At 39.7% G+C, this 25,983-nt stretch overlaps 1 protein-coding gene across 1 annotated transcript in view; it reads right to left on the bottom strand.

The window, feature by feature from the left end:
* Positions 1-1,075: 1,075 nt before the first annotated feature.
* LOC310953133 (nck-associated protein 5-like) overlaps positions 1,076-25,983 on the bottom strand; it is a gene marked incomplete at both ends in the record, with an annotated part of 56,519 nt that continues 31,611 nt past the window's right edge. Inside the window, 6 exons of the mRNA XM_083922071.1 lie at positions 1,076-1,200; positions 6,515-6,901; positions 13,685-13,760; positions 14,847-14,961; positions 15,334-18,242; positions 18,398-18,577. Of these exons, the coding sequence (XP_083778197.1) occupies positions 1,076-1,200; positions 6,515-6,901; positions 13,685-13,760; positions 14,847-14,961; positions 15,334-18,242; positions 18,398-18,577 (3,792 nt within the window). The remainder of the gene's footprint in view (positions 1,201-6,514; positions 6,902-13,684; positions 13,761-14,846; positions 14,962-15,333; positions 18,243-18,397; positions 18,578-25,983) is intronic.

The following is a 25,983-nucleotide window of genomic DNA, read 5'->3' as shown; positions in this document are numbered from 1 at the left end:
GCCTAACAATATAATTAGGATCCTGGCTCGTTGGTACGCCATCAGAGCATGCAGATTAACAATGGGGGAATGCAATCTCTGATGGAGTTTGGTGGGGGGGGATACCTCCCCCGATGGCGAAGCTGAGGACACTTCCTTGTGCTGGAAGGAGACCCCCCCCCCCTTCTTTATTTATTTATTTTTTGTTGTTTTTCTCTTTCTTGAATTACTTTATTTATTTTTGCAATAAGCTTTATTTTCATTTTTTTTTTAAACTATTTTTATTGTACTTTATCCATCCACTTATGTTACATGTTACTCGGTTACTTGGTTGGTTGTTGTGACCGTGTCTGACGTGGGTTGTTGGGAGAGACAGTGGGATTCATGTTGGGGTTTTTCTGTTCTTGTCTGTGTTTTTTACCTTAAAGCAGACACACTGTACAACTGTTATACCCTTTCTTATGTACTGTCTGCAGAATTCAATAAAATAAACTGGAAAAAAAGACAAGAAAAAGAAGACGAGCACCGAGAAGCTCCAGGTTGCATATAATGATTGTATGTGTATATCGATAAGAAAACCAAGGTGGTGCAGTGCAAGTGAAATATTTTGTAACGTAGGAGTCAAAACGTTCCATGCGCTGTTGAGAAATCTGATGTACAAACTTCTCTGCCGATTGAACGATTCTCATAATTCTATTATGCTGCTGTACTTTAACTTGTTTGTTGTTTCTCTTTTTAAACGGACCTCGGGTCTCTTCAATAAAGCCGATGATGATGATGATATTTCTGCCCATACAAACGTCTATTGACCTAAGAATTTGGAGAGTTTATAGGCTGTGATGTGAATTTGAATACAGTGCTCCTTTGTATTTTCCAAGTCCGGAGCTCCAAGTTAATTACAAAAAAGATTGTATACTTTAATGGCACTTTGACTTTCAGAGGTGATAACCTGAAAATCATTTCAGTAGTTTATAGTATCCTATTAAGAGGGATCTTCTCTGTGTAACACAGAAAGTCGACAAAACATGATGATAAGGATAGGACGGGTACACAGAATATAACATGTTGTTTGAGCTTAAGTTTTCCTAAAGGTGTCTTAAATAAACCTGCTCCACTGTGTCTTACAGTTGGCCAGCTGAAGTCTCGTCTGTTCTTTCTGTTGGCTCGGAGGGGCTCGTGTTTTCGACTTGATATAGGTCAACTTCTTTGGTTCCATCCCACCTGAAAAAAAGCACAGAATGAATCTCATTTCAGAGATTTTCTCAGCACTCAGACGTTTTTTTCTCTTTCATGTCAAGAAGAGGAGTCAGATGTGATGTTAGGAGGACAGAGTGACACTGACAGACTGACATCTTCAAAGAGAGCCAGATTATCAGTCTGAATTCAAAGTGGCGGGAGATCTGAGTGGCTCTAAGGTAGTAGAGGCTGACATCTCAAAAGATGACACAATGGTAATTCTGACCTTAAACATCTCACCGTACTGAAACATTGTGCAAATAAAGCTGGAGTTTAGTTCGCCAGATATGGAGTGACGGTTTAGGTTGCTTCAATGCTTAAATTTCCCTCAGCAAAAAAATGTTTAAATATGCATTTCACCATATAAGCATTGAGTCTGATGCAAGGTTAACAATCTGCACTGTCTCTGGGTCCAGGGCTTCAATGTCAAGTTAGTTTGGTAAAGAGTATCTGACAACTTAGCAAGACGTATAGAAATAACCTGTTGTCGGGGTGGCCAGTGATGCAGTGGTTAGTGCAGTCGCCCCATGTAAAGGGGCTTAAGGTTGTCGAGGGAGCGGCTGCAGGTTCGACTCCAACCTGTCGCGCTTTGTTGCATGTCTCCCCCTCCCTCTCTCTCACCCCATTTCCTGTCTGTCCTATACTATAAAGGCTTGGAAAACTGCCAAAAAATAATCTTTGTGTTCTGTGTAATAGCAAAAGTCAACATTGACATGTTTAAAGTCTATAGTTGCCTTCATGACTAAGCTTAAACCGGGGACTACAGATGCAAACTAGCTTCTTTGGCTAACTCTGGCTCACTTACAGCTTGGCTGTTGATTAGTGGGCAATGTCCCTACAATAAATGAATACATACAGAATAAAATGATCCACGATCTTTCACTTAATCTAACTAAGTAGTTTTGATGTCTAAACCTAACCAACCCACTAAACATTGGATGTCGGATAGACGTGCAGATCATGTCTATTTGGTCCGTCAGTCCTTGACCAATTCTGGACATCTATTCAGCGTCCAAACTAGGTCCACTATTTGGACGTCCAACCAAGACCCATCTTGGACGTCATATTAATGATCAAAATTGGACCTTTGAACTGGGTACATTCTTTGGATGTCATTTGGACAGGTGCAGGAAATGCACATGATGTGTTCATTTGTTATTTGACATTTTCCTGTTTTTCTTGAACTGGTTTATTTTGAATAATCAAGTTATTGAGGCATATTTTTGCATTTATCTGTTTTTTTGGGGGGAAAATGCAATTTGTGGAAAATATTTCCGTGGCAAATGTTTGGAAGGTCGGCGGTTCGATCCCTGCCCTGCCTTGTGTCATGGTCGCTGTGTCCTTGGGCAAGACACTTCACCCACCTTGCCTTGTCTGAATGCTGTATGTTTAAAGTGGTTGTAGGAGGGGCCGTAGGCACTGAATGCCAGCCATGTGTCAGTCAGCTGTGGCTACTATCGTAGTTTACCATGACTGTGTGTGAATGGTACCAGGAACCCTGTAAGAGCGCTCTGAGTAAGGTCTATGACCCTGGAAAAGCGGCATATTATTATTTTTATTATTATTATTATTATAGAAGTAGCGGAGAGGCTATACAGACATCAACATTGGACGTTTGGTAAATGTTAAAAAAAGCAAAGCCGAGCATTACAAACCAACCCCTTCAGTGGACCGAAATTGGACATCCAAAAATGACATGAATGTCTAAACCTAACCATGTAGTTTTGTTGTCTAAACCTAACCATGTAGTTTTGATGTCTAAACCTAACCATGTAGTTGTATTGTCTAAATCTAACCATGTAGTTTTGTTGTCTAAACCTAACCATGTAGTTTTGTTGTCTAAACCTAACCATGTAGTTTTGTTGTCTAAACCTAACCATGTAGTTTTGATGTCTAAACCTAACCATGTAGTTGTATTGTCTAAATCTAGCCATGTAGTTTTGTTGTCTAAACCTAACCATGTAGTTTTGTTGTCTAAACCTAACCATGTAGTTTGGTTGTCTTAACCTAACCATGTAGTTGTTTTGTCTAAACCTATCCATGTAGTTTTGATGTCTAAACCTATCCATGTCGTTTTGATGTATAAACCTATCCATGTAATTTTGATGTCTAAACCTAACCATGTAGTTTTGTTGTCTAAACCTAACCATGTACTTTTGATTTCTAAACCTAACCATGTAGTTTTGATGTCTAAACCTAACCATGTAGTTTTGTTTATTAAACCTAACCATGTAGTTTTGATGTCTAAACCTATCCATGTAATTTTGATTTCTATACCTAACCATGTAGTTTTGTTGTCTAAACCCAACCATGTAGTTTTGATGTCTAAACCTAACCATGTAGTTTTAATGTCTAAACCTAACAATGTAGTTTTGATGTCTAAACCTAACCATGTAGTTTTGTTTATTAAACCTAACCATGTAGTTTTGATGTCTAAACCTAACCATGTAGTTTTGTTGTCTAAACCTAACCATGTAGTTTTGTTGTCTAAACCTAACCATGTAGTTTTGATGTCTAAACCTAACCATGTAGTTTTAATGTCTAAACCTAACCACGTAGTTTTGATGTCTAAACTTAACCATGTAGTTTTGTTGTCTAAACCTAACAATGTAGTTTTGTTGTCTAAACCTAACCACCTAGTTTTGTTGTCTAAACATAACCATGTAGCTTTGTTGTCTAAACCTAACCATGTAGTTTTGATGTCTAAACCTAACCATGTAGTTTTGTTGTCTAAACCTAACAATGTAGTTTTGTTGTCTAAACCTAACCACCTAGTTTTGTTGTCTAAACCTAACCATGTAGTTTTGTTGTCTAAACCTAACCATGTAGTTTTGATGTCTAAACCTAACCATGTAGCTTTGTTGTCTATACCTAACCATGTAGTTTTGTTGTCTAAACCTTACCATGTAGTTTTGATGTCTAAACCTAACCATGTAGTTTTAATGTCTAAACCTAACCATGTAGTTTTGTTGTCTAAACCTAACCATGTAGTTTTGTTGTCTAAACCTAACCATGTAGTTGTATTGTCTAAATCTTACCATGTATTTTAATGTCTAAACCTAATCAAGTAGTTTGGTTGTCTAAACCTACCCATGTAGTTTTGATGTATAAACCTATCCATGTAATTTTGATTTCTAAACCTAACCATGTAGTTTTGATGTCTAAACCTAACCATGTAGTTTTGTTTATTAAACCTTACCATGTAGTTTTGATGTCTAAACCTAACCATGTAGTTTTGTTGTCTAAACCCAACCATGTAGTTTTGATGTCTAAACCTAACCATGTAGTTTTAATGTCTAAACCTAACCATGTAGTTTTGATGTCTAAACCTAACCATGTAGTTTTAATGTCTAAACCTAACCATGTAGTTTTGATGTCTAAACTTAACCATGTAGTTTTGTTGTCTAAACCTAACAATGTAGTTCTGTTGTCTAAACGTAACCACCTAGTTTTGTTGTCTAAACCTAACCATGTAGCTTTGTTGTCTAAACCTAACCATGTAGTTTTGATGTCTAAACCTAACCATGTAGTTTTAATGTCTAAACCTAACCATGTAGTTTTGATGTCTAAACTTAACCATGTAGTTTTGTTGTCTAAACCTAACAATGTAGTTCTGTTGTCTAAACGTAACCACCTAGTTTTGTTGTCTAAACCTAACCATGTAGCTTTGTTGTCTAAACCTAACCATGTAGTTTTGATGTCTAAACCTAACCATGTAGTTTTGTTGTCTAAACCTAACAATGTAGTTTTGTTGTCTAAACCTAACCACCTAGTTTTGTTGTCTAAACCTAACCATGTAGTTTTGATGTCTAAACCTAACCATGTAGCTTTGTTGTCTAAACCTAACCATGTAGTTTTAATGTCTAAACCTAACCATGTAGTTTTGTTGTCTAAACCTAACAATGTAGTTTTGATGTCTGAACCTAATCAAGTAGTTAGGTTTTACGATATTAACCTCTTGTTCAAAACATGGTCTGTTTCACGCATTAAATGGATTGTGTCCCCAGTTTTTAATACCTGTGTTTTTGATGTGTTTCTTTGTAAAGCGTTGAGCTGCGCTTAATGTTATGGAAGGCGCTATGTATAATGTTATGTATGTATGTATGTATGTATGTATGTATGTATTATTATTATTATTATTATTATTATTATTATTATGATTATTATTATTACTACTATGTGATGAACTACAAAGCTGAAATGCACTTCTAAATAAGATTGGAATGGGAACAGATTTGCACTCAATTTCAAATAATAAAATCAATCAAGCGAGACACAGATGCTTTAACTGAACACCAGCTTATTTAGTGTACATATGTCATCTCCCCATTCTGAAACTGTGCAGATGAAAATATATATTATGTGTTGGTGGAGAACCCTTAGGCCTTAACTCTGAAAACATGATTAAGGGCCACCATCATCCCCTGTGTTTTTCTTTAGCACATTCTGTATGATTAGCATTCTTAGTAGGCCATGTCTACACTGTGTCCTTCTGCATAAAAGCCATAAGTGTTTGGATGAAGGCTGTGGTTGTTGCAATGATAGACCCAGATCCCTGCTGCTCTCGGTAGTCTATCATGTGTGTATATATATATATATATATATATATATATATATATATATATATATATATACACACACACAGTACATGCGTTCCTTCAATTTTACTGGCACACTAGTAAATCTAACAGAGAACATGGAGCAGGAACAGACGAGGGTCTTCATGAAATGCATTTCTTCTTGTAGGAATAGCTTCCTTATCTCCTTGATTTGCTCCTTAGAATGGAGACATGAATAAGGTGTTACCCAGCAGAAGTTTCACTGGATAGTGGCAGACAATAGGCATTTCATGTCTGCTCTATCGCTTATAGCACAATTTTTAGATTAAGAAATTGTAAGATAACATTTTTTATCCTAACTTTTCTTTTTCATCTATAAGATGACTACAGTGCTACCTTGAGTTTTACTTATATGCCAAGTGAAACTCCAGGTAGTTCATGTAACCAGGCACAAGTTTGTCCCTAATTTCTTAATTACTTAATTGACTTAATTTAACGAATGAGGGGCAGACAGCGGGGGATGGCAGGCAAAAATAGCGTTTTTTCACATACTGCATTAGGGATTTATTTTTGATTAAACCAGAGTCGGTGCTTGGAGCCCAAGACAAATTTACGTGCAGGAAAATAAAGAATATCTTATCTATCTTTTTCCAGAGAAATCACTGGCACTAAAACCCTTTGAGTATCATCTTTACTTTTGTAGTCCACATGGCATGCTGGCTTCTGTGGCTTTACTGTACCTGGTGGTGGTCTGGGTAGCCTGCTCTGGGTATCACACATACTGGCAGAGGTCAGAATGGGTTCAGACTGGGGTTGGAGGGGCTGGAGGAAGGCCACAGTGGGGAAAGGCACTGACTGGATATGGGTCATGGAGGAGTCGGAGAGGGAGTTTGGCACCCTTGCATGGCTGCTGTCCTTAAAGCTGGAGGGTATTCTCCACCGGGGTAATGGGGAGGGAGACACGTCCTCGCTAGAGGAACCAGGGACACTGAGGGGACTGAGGGACTGTTCTGGGGTTGATGAGGATTTGGGGAGGAAGTGCAGGATGGAAGAGAAGAAGGAACAGGATTCAGGAAGGGGGATGGTCCCAATTCCACTGTCCAACGTTCGCATCTTGCAGCCAGAGCCTGCGGCACAAGGAGAACAGTTGTAGTGGCTCAGGGTTGTGGGAAAGAGAGGGAAAACAACAGGAATGAAACAACTGGGTAACCATGGTTGAAGTGGCGCTTAAAGAAACCTTTAAAATAAATGTACACTAATATAATAACCGATGGTCTAGCCCAGGGGTTTTCAAAGCCTGAGTCTGTGGGCCTCCCCTCTGCAGAGCTTGAATGAAGGCCACCCCCTTGCTTTACTTACTTAGTTTCGCTAAATTCCTGGATGCCTATGGGATCATGATTATGTTATCTGATCCCGTAAACATTCAACAATTGAGCCGCCAAGAGAGCCTGATATTACTGTTTGACATAACTTCAGACTACACGAAACACCTTAAAAGGTCTGTCCTATGACATTTATTAGTATCTGACTGAGTAGGTGTGAAAAACAGTAACATTCCCCCAAACTACTGTTTCTTAGAACTATCTCTTTAACCAAATCACACACATTGGGTTATTCTGTGTGATTCTCTTTTCATTCTTCTTCTTTCCTAATGTAATAATTCGACACTTCCCTTCACTGAGCCTCCCCTAAAACAGTTTGGAGGCCCACCTCAAACTTCCAAAACATCTGGTCCAGTCTATTCGTAATTTTTCCTGTGCTGTAACTGCACCAGTATCTCGTGAAGTCTGCGTAGAGTTGTTCCACACAGAGGATAAACTGTTCCTCATTCTGATGGATACAGTGCTGGAAACGATAACTGAAGATTTGAATCGGTGATAGAGCTTTCCTCCTATCAAATGAGGGCAGCTTTGTTTCTGCTGGCATCATTTGATTGTTTCCCTCATGCCTCCATAATATTCTGACACTTTTGAGCTCATAGCTGATTCTAGTGTTGTTTTTTGGTAATTTTAAAGCAGACATGCAACAGATGGTTAGTCGTTTTTTTCCACTCACGCTTGACAACGGTTTACTCTTAAAAGCCAAGCTGCAAAATTGTGGTTCAGTACAACCTAATTAAACTCAAGTGTGAGTCTGGGTTATGATTTTGCTCATCCCACCTCACCATGTTGCCCTGCCACAAAGGATGACTCGCCCAATACAAGCCCACTTGAACCACTGCTTTGTCTTACAGATGTTGTTTAGCATGCATTGATCACACTGTGAAAATGAAATGCACAGCATGGCATACAGTATGAAATGAAACTGAAAAACATTCCCAATGTGTGTATTTGATTTGCAGCATATCAAACACAACTGTCAAACCCAGTTATGTTCTATGTGATGTTTTGGAGCTTTGAGATTAAAGATGCAGAATTTGCATTGTTCAATGGAAAGTCTGACATTAAGCCTCCAGAATTACACTCCATTGTTACACTAACTAATACACCTTTTCAAAGATGTTCACTCTGTATAATTTACATAACTGTTAATCTACATTTGGATCAGAGAATCTTTCAAGGAAAGAAGCGCTCTGTGCACAAGTAGAAATCTAAAAAAACAAGATGCATGGCAGCAGGCGCCTGTCCATTCAAAATCTAAATAAAAAAAGATATCCTCTAGTTGTTGTCATGCTAGCTCATGTTTTAATATGTACCCTGTGGCAAGAACCTGGAGGCAATCTCACACTGGAGCAAAGGAAACAGCTGCTCCCCCTTTATTAATTAAGGCATGCACACATGAGACTTTACAGCCCTCTTTTGGGTTTCTACAAGCTCATTTTCCTTAAGTACTTTTCTTGTCTATTTTTAAGCAAGACATTAATTTAATTTTTGTCACATTATGAGAAAATATGGATAGGGTGAGGATAAATTTACAGATAAAGTTGAAGCTATTTGTGGCCAAGGAAATGCAGTCTTAGGTTACACCTGGCTCATTGGGAGCAGTTCTTCCGAAACACAGTAATCACACTCGGATGCGGGACTAAGGCTCCGTTCACACTGCAGTCACAAGTGATCTGAATCAGATTTTTTCGCTCATATGTGACCCATATCTGATTTGCTTTTGACAGTGTGAACAGCACAAGTCCAATCAGAATTAGTCCACTTTTAAATGTGCTACTGAATCGGATACGTATCAGATTTTTTTGAATGTTACCGCAATCTGAACAGCCAGGTTACATTTAATGCAACTTTGACGTCATTCTGACCCGCGCTGCACTTTTTTGTAAATGAATGACAAATAAAGTTGATTTAAAAAAAAAAGTGTGCCACAGGAAGGAGCCAGGAACAGAATTAAAACAAACATGGAGGACAGCAGTGAAGCAGGCGGCCAGTGGAGGGAGAGGGAGGTTTTAGGCCTCATTAGTATTTGCCACACACTGTTTTTAGCATTAAGCAATTAAGTCCTTCAATACAGGTTGCCTTTGCCATGTTCTCTTACGCAAACACCGTTGTGGCGTGACGTCATTAACTGTGCATGCGGTCCACTTTAGGAGAGTGAGCTGTTCAAATAGTGATCCGTAGACAGGCCACATTTAAAGACGCAATGTGAACAGCCAAACAAAAAAACGGATTTGAGCAATAAATCGGAATTGTGCATTAAGACCTGCATCGTGAACGTAGCCAAAAACATCAGGATGAAATCGCCAAGAAGGGTCTTGGCCCGCTTCAACTGAGCAACCAGATCAAGTGACTGCTACATAGTAGGTGGCCGCCTGTCATAAAACGGAAAGAAGACTCAAGCTGTGCAAGACAGCACACTTTCACATGTTCACAGCGGTTTACTGAAGGCTAACATTTGGCTAAAAGAAGCGAAAATGAGTCGTAAGTAAAATTACTTATGTATTTTTCCCCGTAAAAAGTTGCAAATGTCCGTGTCTGCATTGAAAACATCTCAGTAGTTCAGAATAGCTTTATTTAAGCATGAGTCACACTTATGTCTATTGCAGCTTCCATGTATTAGTTTTAAGTGTCTATGTCTGTTAGTGAGCAGTGCTTGAGAAGAAAATGCTTATTTTTACCCTGTTGTAAACAAGAACAAATAATTAAATTGAGAAGATAGAACTGAGCCATTATTGATTAGTTCGGTCTTTAGCTGTAAGTTAACAACAACCGCTGTGACACAGTCCTCACTGGGAAGGCAGAATCACAGAATTGATTGGTTTCAACTAGCCTGTAACATGGACTGTGAGGTTGGTGTCCACCTCACATCTCCTCTCTGTTGTACCAAGATCAATCAATAATACTGGACTGCAACTGAAGATAATAGTACTTCCAACTGAAATGAGGTTTGTTCTCAAAGGGCATCTTGGAAAAACAAAAGCAAGTTTGCCTCTCTGGTTTTTGACCCCTGCCTGTTTTAGAATAAAGCTTTTGGATTTTGGACTTTACCGTGTTCCTTCTTGTTCTGCACCCATACATTGTTACACAAATAGCATATTTTAGAGACATGTTTCTACATACTAAGCTGGACAGAAACCTGCAATATATATATTCAAGTACAAATGCACAAACAAAGCCAACAAGATTATGATCCCATGTGAAGCTTTCATCTGTATTCTGTGGTGAGAAAACCCATCGCTCCTTAAAGGGGATTTTTGGTATTTGGTACCCTATTTCTCCATGTACATCATTTCTGTGTAAGTGAGTAATGGCAACAACGCTTTCTGAAATTGGTTCACTATTGAGTGTGAACGCTGCAGCCTAACTGCTGTGAACTGGGCTGTAATGTAATCAAATGGGGCACCTGTTCAACAACAATATACAGTACATCCATAAAAAGTATTAGTTTTTGTCACTGACAGGCTCAGATTGTTATTATAAGTCTCTGACTACATTGTAGTACAATTATAGTTTCTCAGTACGATGTGAAACAACAGACATTATTCAATATTGTTTTTTGTTTGTATCACCTTATTTTAAAGCATCATGTTGAAAACTACTCTGTGAGCTCTTCTTGAGACCCAACAAGTGTATGCCAAATCGGTATGGTTTAATTCATCTCACAGCTGAAGGCAAAGTTAATTCACTCAGTAGTGGCTTGGATGAGCATGCTTAGCTGGTGCAGTGCTGAAATTTTAATGAGGTGATTAACCCCTGAGGGCAAGCGTCTGTCCGTATCAAACAGGCTTGATATTTGCGGCACCATACCAATGGTGTCACTCTGGCCAATGAAATTCCAGCAGTGTCTGTCACCAGCCCTCTACCTGAGCGACATGGAGAGTTTTATCTGCTGCTATTTTTAATTTAGTTAGTGATTGCAATGAAATAAGGACCAAATAAAGTTTTACTTCCTGTCTCCTTACACTCTTTCTCTCTCTCTTGACTAGATTGCCACCTCTAGTTTCAAATATATAGTAGGTGGAAAAAAGCTGCGTGCGGTGGTCAGAGTGAGCTAGAGAGATCACATCTGCTCCAAAGTGTCATTGAGCAGCAAGTTGACCCAAGCCAAATGGACCTTGAGTCTTTTTTACATATTGCGGACAATTTCTGGTCCAAAGTTTTGGACACAACCCAAAACAGACAGGTGGAGAACTTACTCAATCCTGATGTGATAAATTAATTAGACAAGTTTCAAATACACCCAAGGTTAATTAAAACCGGTTAGGAAGTGACTCAAGGACAGCCGATCCTGGTCTGAATGGGCCTGATAATTAAATCCAAAATGTCATCAAACCAAGCATACCCAACCGAGAAGAAACAACAATTCAAGCAGCAGTAAAAGTCATGTAATGTGTCGTTTTGTCACATGATGATTATGGCAGTATATATTGGGTCATCAGATCCTTTTGGAAATCTTCAGCTTTGTGCATTCATCTGGGTGGAGTGAAATACCTAAAGTATTAAAGCTGTTTCCTCTGTATCTGTTGGCTATTTCATTACGTGACACAATGATGTTTATATCGGGTGTATTGTCTCTGTAGAGAACCAGGAGTAAACGGTGTGCTTTAAATCTTTCTGCCTGGATGAGAACCCTGTGGGGTCAAAATCAGTTGGCGTTTAAAGCAATATGCCCCACTAAATAAAGGCTTTTAATGTGTTTTTGTGGTTACATTTCAGTCAAAAATCCTAAAGAACTAAACTTGTTCCTGCTGTGTTACCAGGTTCGTCCGAGCAAAGAAATCTTAATGGTCGACAGCGAGGTAGATTCGGCAGGCACTTTGTGGGCCATAGTCATATCCAGCATCAAATGTAGCTTTTTGTTAAACACGTTTTCTGATAGATGCAACAGTATAAGGAGAGACAACGGTCTTTTCTCTGGTCTCCAAAGCAATTTCAGTCAAAAGCAACTGGACTGGAGTAAAAGAAGCCATCTATGCAAAAGTAGAGAAAGCATCGCTAAAAAGAGGAGGAGGTCTGAAACATCATTTATCTCCAATTTACAATGCTGCCCTTTCATCCCTTCCCAGGAGATTCAACAATCTAACCTCAAAGAACAACTGTTCACAAATGGCCTCCTGTGACTCCAACGACTGTCGTTAAGACTCAATAGAGCACTGACGAAGTCCAAACCAACTTGGCACCAACCACTGCCACTCTAACGACGGTCGTTGGCACTTGGAGCACAAAGGGTTCCAGTGACATCATCGGCCTTGTGAGAGGTTAAATACCTGGATCTCCACACCAGTTAGTTAGACCAGTCGCAGCCTGGTCAGATGTGAACATGAACTGATGAAGCCTCTTGGGTGAGAGGTGAAACGTCTTCCTAGACAAATAACCAAGTCCAGTAGTTTTTGACTGAAATTGCTTTGGGGATAACAATGACCTGGACAAAGGAGAATATTCACAGACTCTTCTCTCTGGTCTTTTTTTAGCACTTGGCCTTTTCAATTCACCTAAAAAGAGATTTTAGCTAACTTGATGGATAAGAAGCAATTCATCCCAAAGCATGGAACTATTTAAGAAGCATACATAAGACGAATTAAAAACAAGAAAAAAGCTCAGGAGAGACAGATCTCATGAGCTAAATAAACTAGTATAAGTGAGTGTGGTGCCTATTACCAAAAACCTAATGTAATTTTGTACTCTTATTTAAAAAGCTCTTTCTAATTTTTCCCATTTATTTAAGAAAAAAATGCTTCTAAAGACTAACTTGTCAAGCTGCTCTTCCCAAAATGTGGAACATTGTTTGTCCACTTAGGCCAACTAGCCATCAATAGATCTAAAATTTGGAAACTAGGCCTGAATATTATAAAGTGCATCTCTGAACAAATCCAATCCTCAATCCACCTCAATATCACCATCATATGACAACACAGCTCTACGCGAGGCCAGTGCTGGAACAATCCAGTTGATCTTCACTCACAACAACACTTTTTCTAGAGAACATTGGGCTAACATATGGATGAATAGGTTCATCCGAATGGGATGAGCCTGAACATGCAAATTTTCAGTGCATGAATCTGTGCGGATGAGAGGACAAGGCTATGTACAATATCCCCATTAAAGGGCAAACCGTGTAAAAATACAACCATGGTGAAATGGTTCCTATTTATCCCAATTGAAATTACGATCCAAAACAATAGACAAATGCAAAGGTACAACAAATAAAATGAACATTAATGTGGAGGGAAAAGCACACACTGACAAAATTCAGCATTTTGCATGTTTGTTTGGCTAGCATATTCATCATGTTTATGACTTACACATCTTTCATATTTCGTCTTCACTTCTGTCTGCAAACTGCAAAATGGTAAGCACAGATAAAACCTTGAGGCTAGCATGCTAAAATTGGCACAGCTAACATTGCTATTAAGTTAGCTAAATTTTGTTTTTCAGGTACCAAGATGTTTAAGGGAGATTCAATATTAATTTCAGTGACTGTAAGGAATGCTGGACAGTCCTACACTACAAAGAATAGAAAAATCTGACCTATTACAGCATCCTGGTTGGGGCTCTTCACTGTGGATCCATTTTCACCATCTGCTCTCAGGTTCATCATCTGCATCTTTGTGTTTTTGTTGAAGGACAAAAAAAGAAGTTTTGGACATTTGATTTTATACTTCTGCATGTACAGTGTAATTTAGTTCTTTTTCTCTATAATGCTTCATCTTACTGTAAATTACAACAGTAATCCTTGTGTGGCTCTTGCTGATTTTGTTGTCATCCCTATGTTCCTCAGGTCCTATGTTCCCCAGTCGCATAAGCCTATTCCTCCGCTGATTTAATTTAGCATTTTGTTAGGGTTGGGGGGAATGTTAGGGTCTACATTAAGCCTATTTGCTATGGAATTTGGCACTGATTGTGGAAAAAATAACAGACTGGGGAGCATGGGACCCTTTCTGTGAACAGCGGGGAGCATCGGACCCTTTGCTTTCCGATTACATTCAAAGCGTGGAACAAAGGACACGGGAACCATAGGTATGCTCCCCTGACTTTCAACACCTTACGTTGACAGTGCCATAATATGTATATGTATGATTAATGAATCTGCTACATATTCTGTTTGTGCCTTTTTGCCTCTATCCTTATTTTGCACGTATGGTCTTTCCTTTGACATCATGTTTCAATCATTAATTATATTAACTGATATGTGGCACTGGATACTATAATCTCAACATGCTCTTGAGAGTTTGGGAGGTAGGAGGAATTAGGTTTTTAAAAACAAAAATTATATAGATGTGTCCGCTTGATACTTTTTAACTTAATGTGTTCACTTCTTGAATTATTAAATAAATGGGCTTAAATGGTAAGATTAACGACAGTGATAAATCTAAAAATAAGGTTTTGTAATATAGGCTAAAATGATGAAACTGTGTGTAAGAGGGTTTAAGGGACAGTGTGTGGATTCAGACTTTTTTAAAAGTACATTTCTAAAAAATTTCTACTTCCTCTTCAGCCTTTTGTTGTTTTTGTTGTAAATGTTTCTTTCTGCTGAAATTACATTAATTCACATTACTGCAACAAACATATTTGACATAGCACAGAGTTGGGGTACACATCTACTGAATGTATAAAGCAATTTTTGTGATTGAACCTAAAGCTGGCCTTTTACTAATAAAATAACTGTCCCTTAAGTAATGATTTAATTTACCTTCGGGTCCCCGATGATGTCAGTGTGTCCTTGTGTCTCATTCAGGGACATTCCTGGGCAGGGCATTGAGATGCATGCCCGCACTGCATCATGAGACTCTCTTATCCCCACAGAGCTGGGAGAAAACAGTTTGTCAACAGATCACTACATACAGAGATCCTGTGATATTGACTCAATGTGCCGAGGGTGATTCGACTGATAAATTTCACTGTATCTTTTGAAAGCTCTGAATGAAATGTGTATGAACTGGTCTATGGGCTAAGAATACTGACAGATGTGTCTAAGACCACTTGAGAAAAATGACTGAAGTCATCTGATGCAATGAATTACTTCATGCACCATAAGCTATGAAGAAGTCTGCCATAACAAGCACTTAAGGTTTAATATTGAGATTAAATTTTTATGGAAGTCAAGATCTCAAAGGAACAGGTATTATCTTAAATGCAACAAAAGATGAAATTCATTAGTGATTTTATGAATTTCTTACCAGTCTTTTCCATCACTTTTTCTTCTGTCCTTTTTTTTGTCAGATTTTGTCTGCTTTCCTCCCAGAAGTGATGTAATCTTTTGCTCCCTCTTGTCTTCTTTTACTTTTGGTGGATCAGTCTTTTTGCTGCTTGGAGCAGGAAGCTTACTTTTACGAAAACCAAACCAATTTGCCAAGGTTGAGCCAGATTTTGGCTTTACTTCACTGGTTCTCTCCTGTTCCTGAGATTTGTGCAAGTTTTCCTCTATGCCAAGCATCACTTTCTCTTCTATTGTGGTTATAGTACTTTGTCTCTCTGGTTCTTCAGAAACTGGCTCACCAAATGCGCTTGAAAACTGCTGCTCAATTTGAAGTCGCCTAGCCTGCTCTCGTTGGAGTTTAAGACTTTGAAGTCTTTCACTGGAGGACCCCAAATGTGAAGGAACTGTAAGGCCCTCTTCAATCAAGAAGTTGTTCAAAAGGGATCGATTCATTGGACAATGGTAGCTACTGGAGCAACTCATACTTCCTGGAAGGACATCACTAAGAGAGTTCAAGGAGCTTCCTGACTGTGTTTTGATCTGAGTACGGACCTTTCCAGATCTGTTGAAGCTCGGCCTGTCCATGTAGCGTGCACCAAAGCTCTGGCTACGAGCCTTAGCCCCATTCATGCCCATTACAGGCTTAAGGGGAGGTCTGGTTGACACAGAAACAGACCGTTTAAACAACCAACCTTCCTCATCAAATCCCCAATCTAACATCACACCACTGTCTGATGCAACAGGTTGAACTGAGGGCTCAGAATCCAGTGAGTTACAGCGGGTCTCAATTTTTCTGCGGACTTTGTCATGAGCTCCGCATTCATGTATCATCTGGGGATCACACGTAAAAGTCTGAAAGGTGTGGATACTTTTGGTAGTAGAGTTCATGTCATCCTTGTGTCTTCCAAAAACTAGGAAGGTATTGGTTTCCTGTCCAGCAATTGCCTCGTGAGATTTAGCATTTACAGGAAGAGCCATTTTTACATTTCTTGAGGTGGAACTCTGAGGATTATTGGCAATTCCGTGGTAGTAAACATTAGGATATGCCTGAGGCAAGACTTCTGAAAGTTTTGGTTCACTAATGCTCTGTTGGGATCTCTGTAGAATGTTCTGACTTGGAAATATAGAGGGAGCACCATGTTCATCATGGCATTTGATAGTTCTGTCCATAGATAGCTGTGCTGACTCTGAAGACTCTTGAACTGGGACAGGTGGCAACTGGGATGAGTGGGTATGGTAGAGCTTGGCAGGGATATCTTTCAGTGGTTTACCATCAGCACCTATTTGTGGGGCGGCATGTTGATTGTCCTTTGTTGTGTTGGATTGTTGCGGCTGTAAAATAGAAGAAAGCTTTGCTTGTGGCTTGGTAGTGCTCGATATTTTCTTCCCAGTAGTAGAGCTTTTAGCCTGACCTGCAGATTTATAAGCTTTGGGTAGGCTGTCAGAACTGGGCCTAAGGACAAGAGAAGTAGTTCGACCTGGGGGCGGTGGTGGGGATGGGGACCTGTGTTCTGAACAGGAAACATTACAGTGTTGGTCTTGGCGTCGTTGTTTTCGTGGCGAGCAGGGTAAGTTGTCATAGATACTCTCTTCCACAGACTCGTTGCTTGATTGAAGTGTAGTGATTTGCAAAGGTGATTTTGTTGGGCTCTTTGAGCATTCACTGATCCCTGGAGGCTTAAATGTCTTTGAATTTTTTACAGGGGAAGCAAGGGGAGAGCGCACATTCTTGAGAGACTTGGAACTTGTTGATACCGCAATGTCCTCATCTTTCTCGACTTGAGATATTGATCCCTTGCTTGAACAATGTGTTTTACTGAGATTTGTACTTTTGATAGGAACACTGTGCCCAGGAGGGCTTGACTGTCCTTTGGACCTGTGCCCTTTAATAAGCTTTTGGTGTAGAGGTGAATGTGTATGCTTAGGTTGTTCTTTCCCTCCATCCGCACTCTTGCTCCGCAGAATAAAAGCCTTCCTTGCTGAGTCACAAGGCTGAGGTTTTGGTTTCCTCTGTGGAGATTCTGAGATGACGTAGTCCTGGCTTTCACAGCCAGCTTGACTAGCCTGGTCTCTGCAGTGAGGAACCTCCATTGAGGAGCTGCGTTGTCTGGCTACACTTACACAGCTCAGAGCTCTTGTTGCAGAATGATGAATAGAAGAGCTCACATCATGTGGCCCTGCTTCAACTTGTTTGACTGCAAGTCTGCCCTGTTGTCTTTTGACATGATCCAGTCTGGATTTACGGTCAGTAGATCTTTCCTGGTTATTGTTTCTGTCACTTAACTTCATGCCTGAAGGCTTGTGTTTTTCTAGTGAGTCTTTGTTTTTTTCCTCCCGATGCGTAAGGCTATCTGTTGGGCTTACACCAGGTTTTACCGTGGGGCCCTCCAAAAATAAGAAGTTGTCTGTGACAGGTGAGGAAAAATGACCAGAATCCCCTACAAGTTTAACAGGGTCTTCTTGAAAATTATTGTCATCATCCCTTGTGACCTCCAGTTTCTCCAAGTAAACAAGCTCTTTTATTGGTTGGTCACTGGATTCCCTACTTTGTAGTTTAGCTGAATCATCATCCGCATCATCAGAATCTAGGGCAGCAGTCCCTGCTCCAGCCTTGAAAGGTTTACTTGTAGGGGCTACCTGCTTGGCTGTACTTCCTTGTTGGCCACACTTGATACCAAATGAGTATATGCCCTCGTTGGAGGTCATACAATCTCTGCAGTGCGGTGAAGATGCAGTTGAGGATGCCTCTTTGGAGCTGCACATTTGGAGACGCTTCAGGCCTTTCAGAATGTGGCCTTCTTTCCATCCTAGGTCTGTCTGCTCGATGGGTGCAGAGTGATTGCTGGATACTGAACCTGTACTCATCCTTTTGTCCCGGCTTGCGGCACACTATGCATTACAAGACATATTTACAATTATTGAAATGGCATTTGCAGACTTGTTTTAACCCTAAATGCCAAAAAGACACTAAAAAGTACTTAACTTTGACAACTTTCTAATACTACAAATTAAAGCAAGATAAATAAAAGATGAAAGAACCCCACCTGCTTGGAGAATCCACGTCCTTCTGCCCAAGTGTGGGAGCCACTTGAGTACTCACTACAAGCACTGGATAGAGACAGTTCACTCCCACTGCCGCTCCCGCTACTGCGTGGACAAGTTAAACTCAGCAGGCTGGGCCACCTTCCAACAGGAATACCTGCTTTTCCATTCCTTTGGACTTCCTGGAAAATAAATTACGTAATGAATCAACAGAAATGAAACAAACACTATAAATAAACGGATGCAGTAGCAAAAACTTCACGTTATACAATAATTATCAATGAGTGCAATAAACATCATTACTGTAGGCTACACTGACACAGCATTGGCAATAAGAGGCATATTTATAGAATAAACAATATAATGTATCACTTGTAATGAAGATTGTAATTACAGCTTACATTCGCACCAGTGAACTCAACATTTGCTCATCCACCTAATCCCTGACATTATAATCAATTGATTTTCTTTGCCGTCTCAACGATATATACACTCTGAGTATGTCCTATGGCTTACAATTTGTCTCTGTCACAGATCTGAAAGAATCGATATGCTGGAAACATAGCTGTCTCTTTCCAACCAAAGGCTAATTGAGGAATGGAATGCCATTTTCCACTCCACTCGTTAGATGGCCTCTGCTGTAAAATGCAATGTGTTTTAATGTACCTCTGGTCTTGCAACAAGTGTACCATGAAGATTTTTGGGGAGTTGGTCAATGAGACATTTTAAAGTGATTCCTCTGTTCTGACATGATTCCTGCTTTTGTGTTAGTCAGAGTCTACAAAATGAACTAAAATCAACATTCACATAGTGTTTCTCTGGCTCAGATGATTCTTAATAACATATCTCACTGGCTTCTTAGAGTATTTTGGATAAATCTGGCACGTCTTTTCTGCCAATGCCAAAGAAACCAGTTGCCAACACTGCGCCTGTTCATCATAAGTGGCAGACAGAAGAAAAGTGCATTATAAGCTTCTTGATTGAGTAGTTTAGTGTTATGGCAGGCAGAGGTATAACTCAGAACTTTGTAGAAACTAGATATCATAGAATGCTATCACTAAAAAATGTGTTTGGCTGATACAAAATACTTTGAAAGAATTTGAAAGAAATGTTGAAAGCCTTTAAAGGAATCTGCCGTGGGTTGCTTTCACTGAATATTTGATCACATGCATTTTATTTTGGAATTGAATCCCTTGTTCTATATTTGAAGCAGAATTCCCTGTAGTGGTCAAGCTGCCATCTGTCTATCTAAGGTTTATTGATTGACTTGATTGGTTTATTTATTGATACTATGGTTTTTTTCAGTGGTTTACATGTACCTAGCTTACTGTAAATATAAAAAAGTAGAAAAAAATAAAGTGGCAATGAAAACAAAAAGCAAACAAACAAACCTCTTAGTGCTGAAGTGACTGTTAAGATTTAAATTTTAAAAGTTAGTTCTATTTTTCATTTGAGAACCCATTTGTGCTCCGACCATCGCAGATAATTGATTTGATCTGTTTATAATATCACACTATTTTAATGTAAGCTATTTGTAATTTCTTGCTTTATTGTACTGCTCATACTGGTATGGACATGGTATTCAAGTACTTTTCACCAAAACATATTTGCAGGTCAGACAACCAAATTATACAAAATGCAGTGCTTAATATTGATATATAAACATAAACCATATAAGCCATAATTTAAGTCACACTACAGCCTGTTCCCCTATTGGCAATAAAAAATGATTAATAATAATGTAAAATCTTACACAGATAACCTAGGTTTTATAATCTTTAATCACAGGATATAGGATGGACTGAGACAATTGGGTTGCATTTGATTTTTGTCTTCTTTTTTTTATTAATAAAATGCAAGGCATCAAAATGCACTGAAAAGGCAGAAGGAAGAATTTGTCATTTGAAAAGTGTTTGTCTTTACTTCATGGTTTATATTTCCACTAATCTGTGAAGGCCATGTAGAAAGACCATTGTGTTTCTAGAAACTGCTGTCACTACAGTATTTACTGGCATTCAGCAGATGCTTTTTGCAGCGGTGCCATTTCAAATCAGCGAGACCCAAAGGTGTCAAAAGTGTTGTGACCCCATTTAAAATAGCATTGATCGTTGGCAAGGCTGCCATGACCAGCTTCCTCTCAAAGTCATTAGTGTCATCTGTTAGCAATAATTAATGTGAATAGGAAATAATTGCATGAGGGAGCCGGGGACTAAAGTGATTTTGTCCGTCCATTGATATTCAGCTATTATTTGATTATCCGTGCTAGCCTTTATTCTACGAGCACTGTGGGAGGAGGCCACATTTGACCATGTTTGTGCGGATTAATCTAGGAAGTAATTACAGTCAGCACATCAAGGAGTATCTGAGATTTGAGTGATCCAGTTTAACAAAACCTTCACTCAGCATGCCACTGGTCTTAGTCAAGGACAAATTTGATGGCAGTGGAGATGGTTTTTCCTCTTCATATATAGCATTGTTTTCCCACTGTGAGACAACCTTTCTTAATATTTCATTTCTGTTCCATAAAATTTAGACATTTTATATGGTGAAAAAAGATTGTCATTTTTTTATTTTAAAAAGTTGCTGACAGCCTAGTTAAAAGAACACAGAATAAACACTATCTCAGGTTTGGCAGAAATCATCCATTCTCTAGATATACCCAAGCCTACATTTGCATTCTGCAAGTAACTTTCATCAAAGTAAGTAACGAGTCACACTGGATGTATTCAGCATCAAGTCAAATGTGTAGAAGTGACCTATTTTTAAATACAATATCAACTGACATATCTTTTCAGTATTTCAGTCATTCAGAAACTGTGTAGGTTCTGTAAATAGAGAGATCATAAGACCATTACTCAAAATCATTTGAAAGCTCAGTTCCAGGCTTTTTCTACTGAAAAGTACATCTAAGTTGTGGCTAAAAGTAAAAGTAAATGAATAATAAATGTATGACTAATCTACTAATGAAAGTTCTAAATTGACTTGGTTTTCTAACTATTTGCATTTTCTGTCTGGCTGTGGAAGATTTGAGACCAGAGTGGATCGCTTTCTACTGCATCTATTTGTCTGTTGTGCTATGTGTGTAATGTTTTTAATTTTTCTTCATATAATCATTACTATCATTATCATGTATCATTAGTAGCATTCTAGTTAGGCTTTTAAAAATGTATAATAGAAACAACAAACCAGGCTGGAGGTTCTGGCAAAGATTTATCAAATTGCATTATGGGTCAGATTTTAGAGCTTGACCCAAGGACTGAGTCAGGACATCTCTGCCTTTCTTGCATCAATTATGACTATTCATAGTCCCACCTTTCTCTGGCAGGTCTCACGATGTTACAATGCATAAATTAGTGAACTGCTGTAATACTCCTTTTAAGGTTCTCTGTGTAATGTTTAAAAAACTGTTATTTGTGACACCTGTGGCTGTTGGTGAACTGCAGTCAGCATCCTGATGCTTGCACTCTTGGGCTCACACTCCAAGCGCGATTGAGTACCAGCCGAAACAGTGAGAGATGGAACGTGAATGACCTGTATCATGTTGATAGTGCTGTAAAAAAGCCAACACCAGGAAAGCAACAGACCGCAGGTTCATGCCACACAGCCAAGCCACAGCAAGTTGGCAAACTTATACTGTAGCTCAGGTTATGGTGACCTAACGTTAGAAAGCAAGCTAAAATTAGCCAGCTAGCTGTAACTTACGCTACGCTGCATCGATCTGGCTTCGGTTACTTCGTAACGTTAGCAAGCAAACTAACATTAGCCGACATCACATATCACAAAGTGTTTCCTTTCCTTTTTATCACAGGAGGAAAAGGGTTTTGAACTACCACATCACAGAGTCCACACATGCTGTGCCTCCACACTGCTGCAGCAGACCCCCAGCCAGCATTAACCTGATCACCAGGAGTCTGAATCCAGACCACCCGGAGTCTGAATCCAGACCACCCCAAGTCCGATTCTCTGCCGTATCAGCAAACCAGAAGCTTTTATTTCACAGGACAGCTGCCAACCTTAGGTGTATCTCAGGGCTGCTGCTACAAAATGTATAACAGAAACACAGCGTGTGGACTCTGCCTATTTATGTTGCGGACTCCATTTCTAAGCTCACCTTCGCTAATGTTGCACACTGTTGACTGTAGGGGAGCTCAAGAAAGGCTCTAGGGAGCACACAAAACATCAGTTAGTCCACAGGCTGTTTTAGGCAACCGAGAAAGTTGACAAATGATTCCCACAAACCTTTAATACTGGTTATTACAACAGAGCTTCATGGGAGGGATTATATGCACTTATCAACACTGTGTATATATCACGGCCTGAGACACCCTGGCATGAAGACAACCCAAGAGTGTGAATAAATCATACTACCCCTGCATCCATCCAGCCTCCTCAGTCAGAATATTACAGTACCATGTCAGCAAGTGGGTCTACAGTTTAAGAATACCCACATATCTTCATAATAGCATATGCTCTGTGGAGAGCATAAATTACCAAGGCACTTCAACAAAAAACTTTATTTTGTGAAAAAAACAGAGAGCAACGCTTTCAGATACCTCCTTATTGGTGTTAATCTGCACCGGGTGACAGTTTACTTCATTGTTAGACACACCCTATTTATCTGCAGCTCTCCTGGTTACTTTGCAAGATGGAAGCTGCTATAAGGAGACCGAAACCCTGAGACAGCATGTTGTCCAGATGAAGGCCAAAGGGATGACCCTCTCAGCCATCAGAGAGAGGTTGGGTGTTCACAGTCTGTAATTTCAAGAAGAATGAAACTTTACAAGGACACAGATTCATTTAAGTCCCTCAAAAAGGCCGGTCGTCCACGTTAAGTGCACAAGAGGACAGGATTATGAGAAGACTCTCAATGGAGAATCAGTTCAAAACTGAAGATGGAGTTGGTCTCCAGTTCAGTGCTAAACAGGACAAGGATCTGTCTCTGTACACAGTCTCGTCGTTTAAGACAATTTGGACAGAAAGCCCACTCTGCAGTGACCAAACCTCTCATCAGCAGAAAGAATAAAAAGGATAGACTTGCCTTTGCTGAGGGGCATGTTGTGTGGACAGAGGAGAACTGCTCCAGAGTGCCTCTCAGTGATGGGAGGACGTTCAGTTTATTTGGGTCTGATGGGGAAACGTGATGTTGGGCGTAGGACTGGGGAGAGACTGAACCCAAAGTGTGTAAAGAAGTCAGTTCCATTTGGAGGAGGAAGTGTCATGGTTTGGGTATGTTTTCTGCAGCAGGAGTTGGGCCTCTTGTACAGCTCCATGGCAGGGTGCATGCAAATGTTTATGTGAACCTCCTTCATCAACATGCAACACCTTCACTGAAACTGTCTCCCAATCAGCTGCAACTTTCATACAAGACAATGTCCCCTGTCACACTGTGAGACAGGTGAAGCAGTTCCTTGAAGCTAAGAATGTTGAAACAATGAAATGCCCAGAGTCCAGATTTAAACCTCATAGAGAATCTCTGGAAAATCCTTAGAGACAAAGTAAAGTCTCAGAAACCCACTCCATTTAGTGAACTGTGGAAGAGACTGAGTCAGAATGGACACAGATCAAACCAGAGCAGTGTGAGAAACTAGTGATGTCCTGTGGGCGCAAATGTGCTGAAGTCATTCAAAGCTGTGGCCTCTACACTTCCTGTTAATTAGTTAATCCTAGAGAAGAAAACATTGTTGAATTCTTCTCTTCGGACACAATTAACACTGTTCTCTCATTTTGATCATTTTGATATATTTTGTTGTTGTTGTTGAGGTGCCTTGGTTATTTAAAAAAAAACATGCTACTGTAGTACAGCAATGGTATAGCCACAGTGGATATTATATCGGGGGGGGGGGGGGGGGTTAAACAGTTGAAAGCACCATGGAGCTACTAACAATGTTATGTTGTTTACTTCTTTTCTTATATCTGTTACTTATTTTGTCTCTCTTTCAAACTCTGTGCAGACTAATTTGGAAGGATGATGAAAACGAGAACTGGATACAGCGGTTGAGGCAGGCCCATGTTCGTTCGTATGAAGGTTGCTCAGTGGTGCATGAAGCCAAAAAAGTTATACCGTACTGCTGTGTCAAAAATGACCCGGATGAACAGCAATGGGGATTAAAGAATTTAATTATGCAGCTCTTCTAGACTTGACCAGACAGGAAAGTCAGTGGACTGAATGAAACCATTGCTGGTTTTAGGGGTTTCAATGGAATTTGGAGACAATAACAAAACAGAATATTGGTATCTTTATTATTTAACTTGCCTTACACACAAAAGTGTCAATAGTAGTGTGCTTTGAAGAAACATTCACAATTCACAATTCAAATAAGTTTTAAGTCTCCTTTTTTTCTGGTAAGCATTCACTTAAAACTTGGGGTGAAAAAAGTGCAAAATCATGGCTTGTTGGCGATACTGAAGTGGTAATTCACCGTTAAGCAATTTTCAGATTCACTGCCACTGAACCAGGCTGCTGATCAACAGACCATTCAGACACAAGGACAAGACACTTTAGCTTCCATGGGTATTTGAGCTCACTTTAAATTTCACAATCTCATCAAAATTCGTCGATGCGTCGCCCTGAGCCGCCCAAAGCAAGATTACACTCACTCAGCCGCTCTTCAGACCACAGTCTTCTCCATTCTAGTCTTTCAAACAGTTACCATCTTCACTGCTTTCACCTCATTCACTATCACACGCACCGACTGCCACCTCATCCACCTCCTTGTGCTGTGATGCACTTTGAGTCTGCATTGTGTATGAAAAGTGCTATACAAATAAAGTTGCCTTGCCTTGTCGTCAGGCCCCTGCTCATTAATACTTCTTGCTCATCTACACCTTGCTGTCTTTCTTTTTCATGTCATCTTCACCTCCTCTGCCCTCCTTTGTCACTGCTGCTCAGTGTTTTGCCTTATAGGCTGGCTTCTAACTAGATGCACCCTTGTATACTTCGGCGTAGGCATACAGAGAGAGGAGGATAGAAATGGTGGAAAACGAGCAGACCCGCTAGCCAGTAGCACTGCATAGTGAGATGTACATTTGTTTTAAATTAGAAAATGTGTGCATGTGAACCCTATAGGCAAGTGAAGAAAGAGATTGTTTCTGTTGTGCATTGTGTGTTTGTTGTAAATATTCCTAAAAGCAAATGCACTTTCCGGCACTTCAACAAGGGTAAATAAATCACAGCAACAACATCAAAAGCACTTCATCAGGATAAATAAATGTGACTTTATTCTATATTTGCCTTTATCTTTCGCTACAGCCCTGAGGAAAGAGGCACCTGCTGCTGTTCAAAAACCTTGCATTCCCGTGTCTCTCAAGTGTTGCTCTGCCACTGAATTCCAATAATAATGGGACAGATGACCCTGTAGCAGATCCACCAGACTTTTAACAGCTGGAACACTTTGGCAGGGAGACAATGTCGCTGTTGTTAATAGTCCAACCATTTATTGAAACAACCAGGGACCCAGTCACAGTCTAATCATAGGAATAAAGTAACACATTGTCAGAGCCCATCTGTACAATGGATCATTGATTTCAGACGGAGATAGACAAAAGCAGGCTTCTCACTTCTAGCCAGCCATCGTTTGATATGTCAACC

This window comes from Echiichthys vipera (assembly GCF_963691815.1).
Source record: "Echiichthys vipera genome assembly, chromosome: 10".
In the NCBI taxonomy this organism is placed as follows: Eukaryota; Metazoa; Chordata; class Actinopteri; order Perciformes; family Trachinidae; genus Echiichthys; species Echiichthys vipera.
This window is presented reverse-complemented; position numbering and strand designations above follow the sequence as displayed.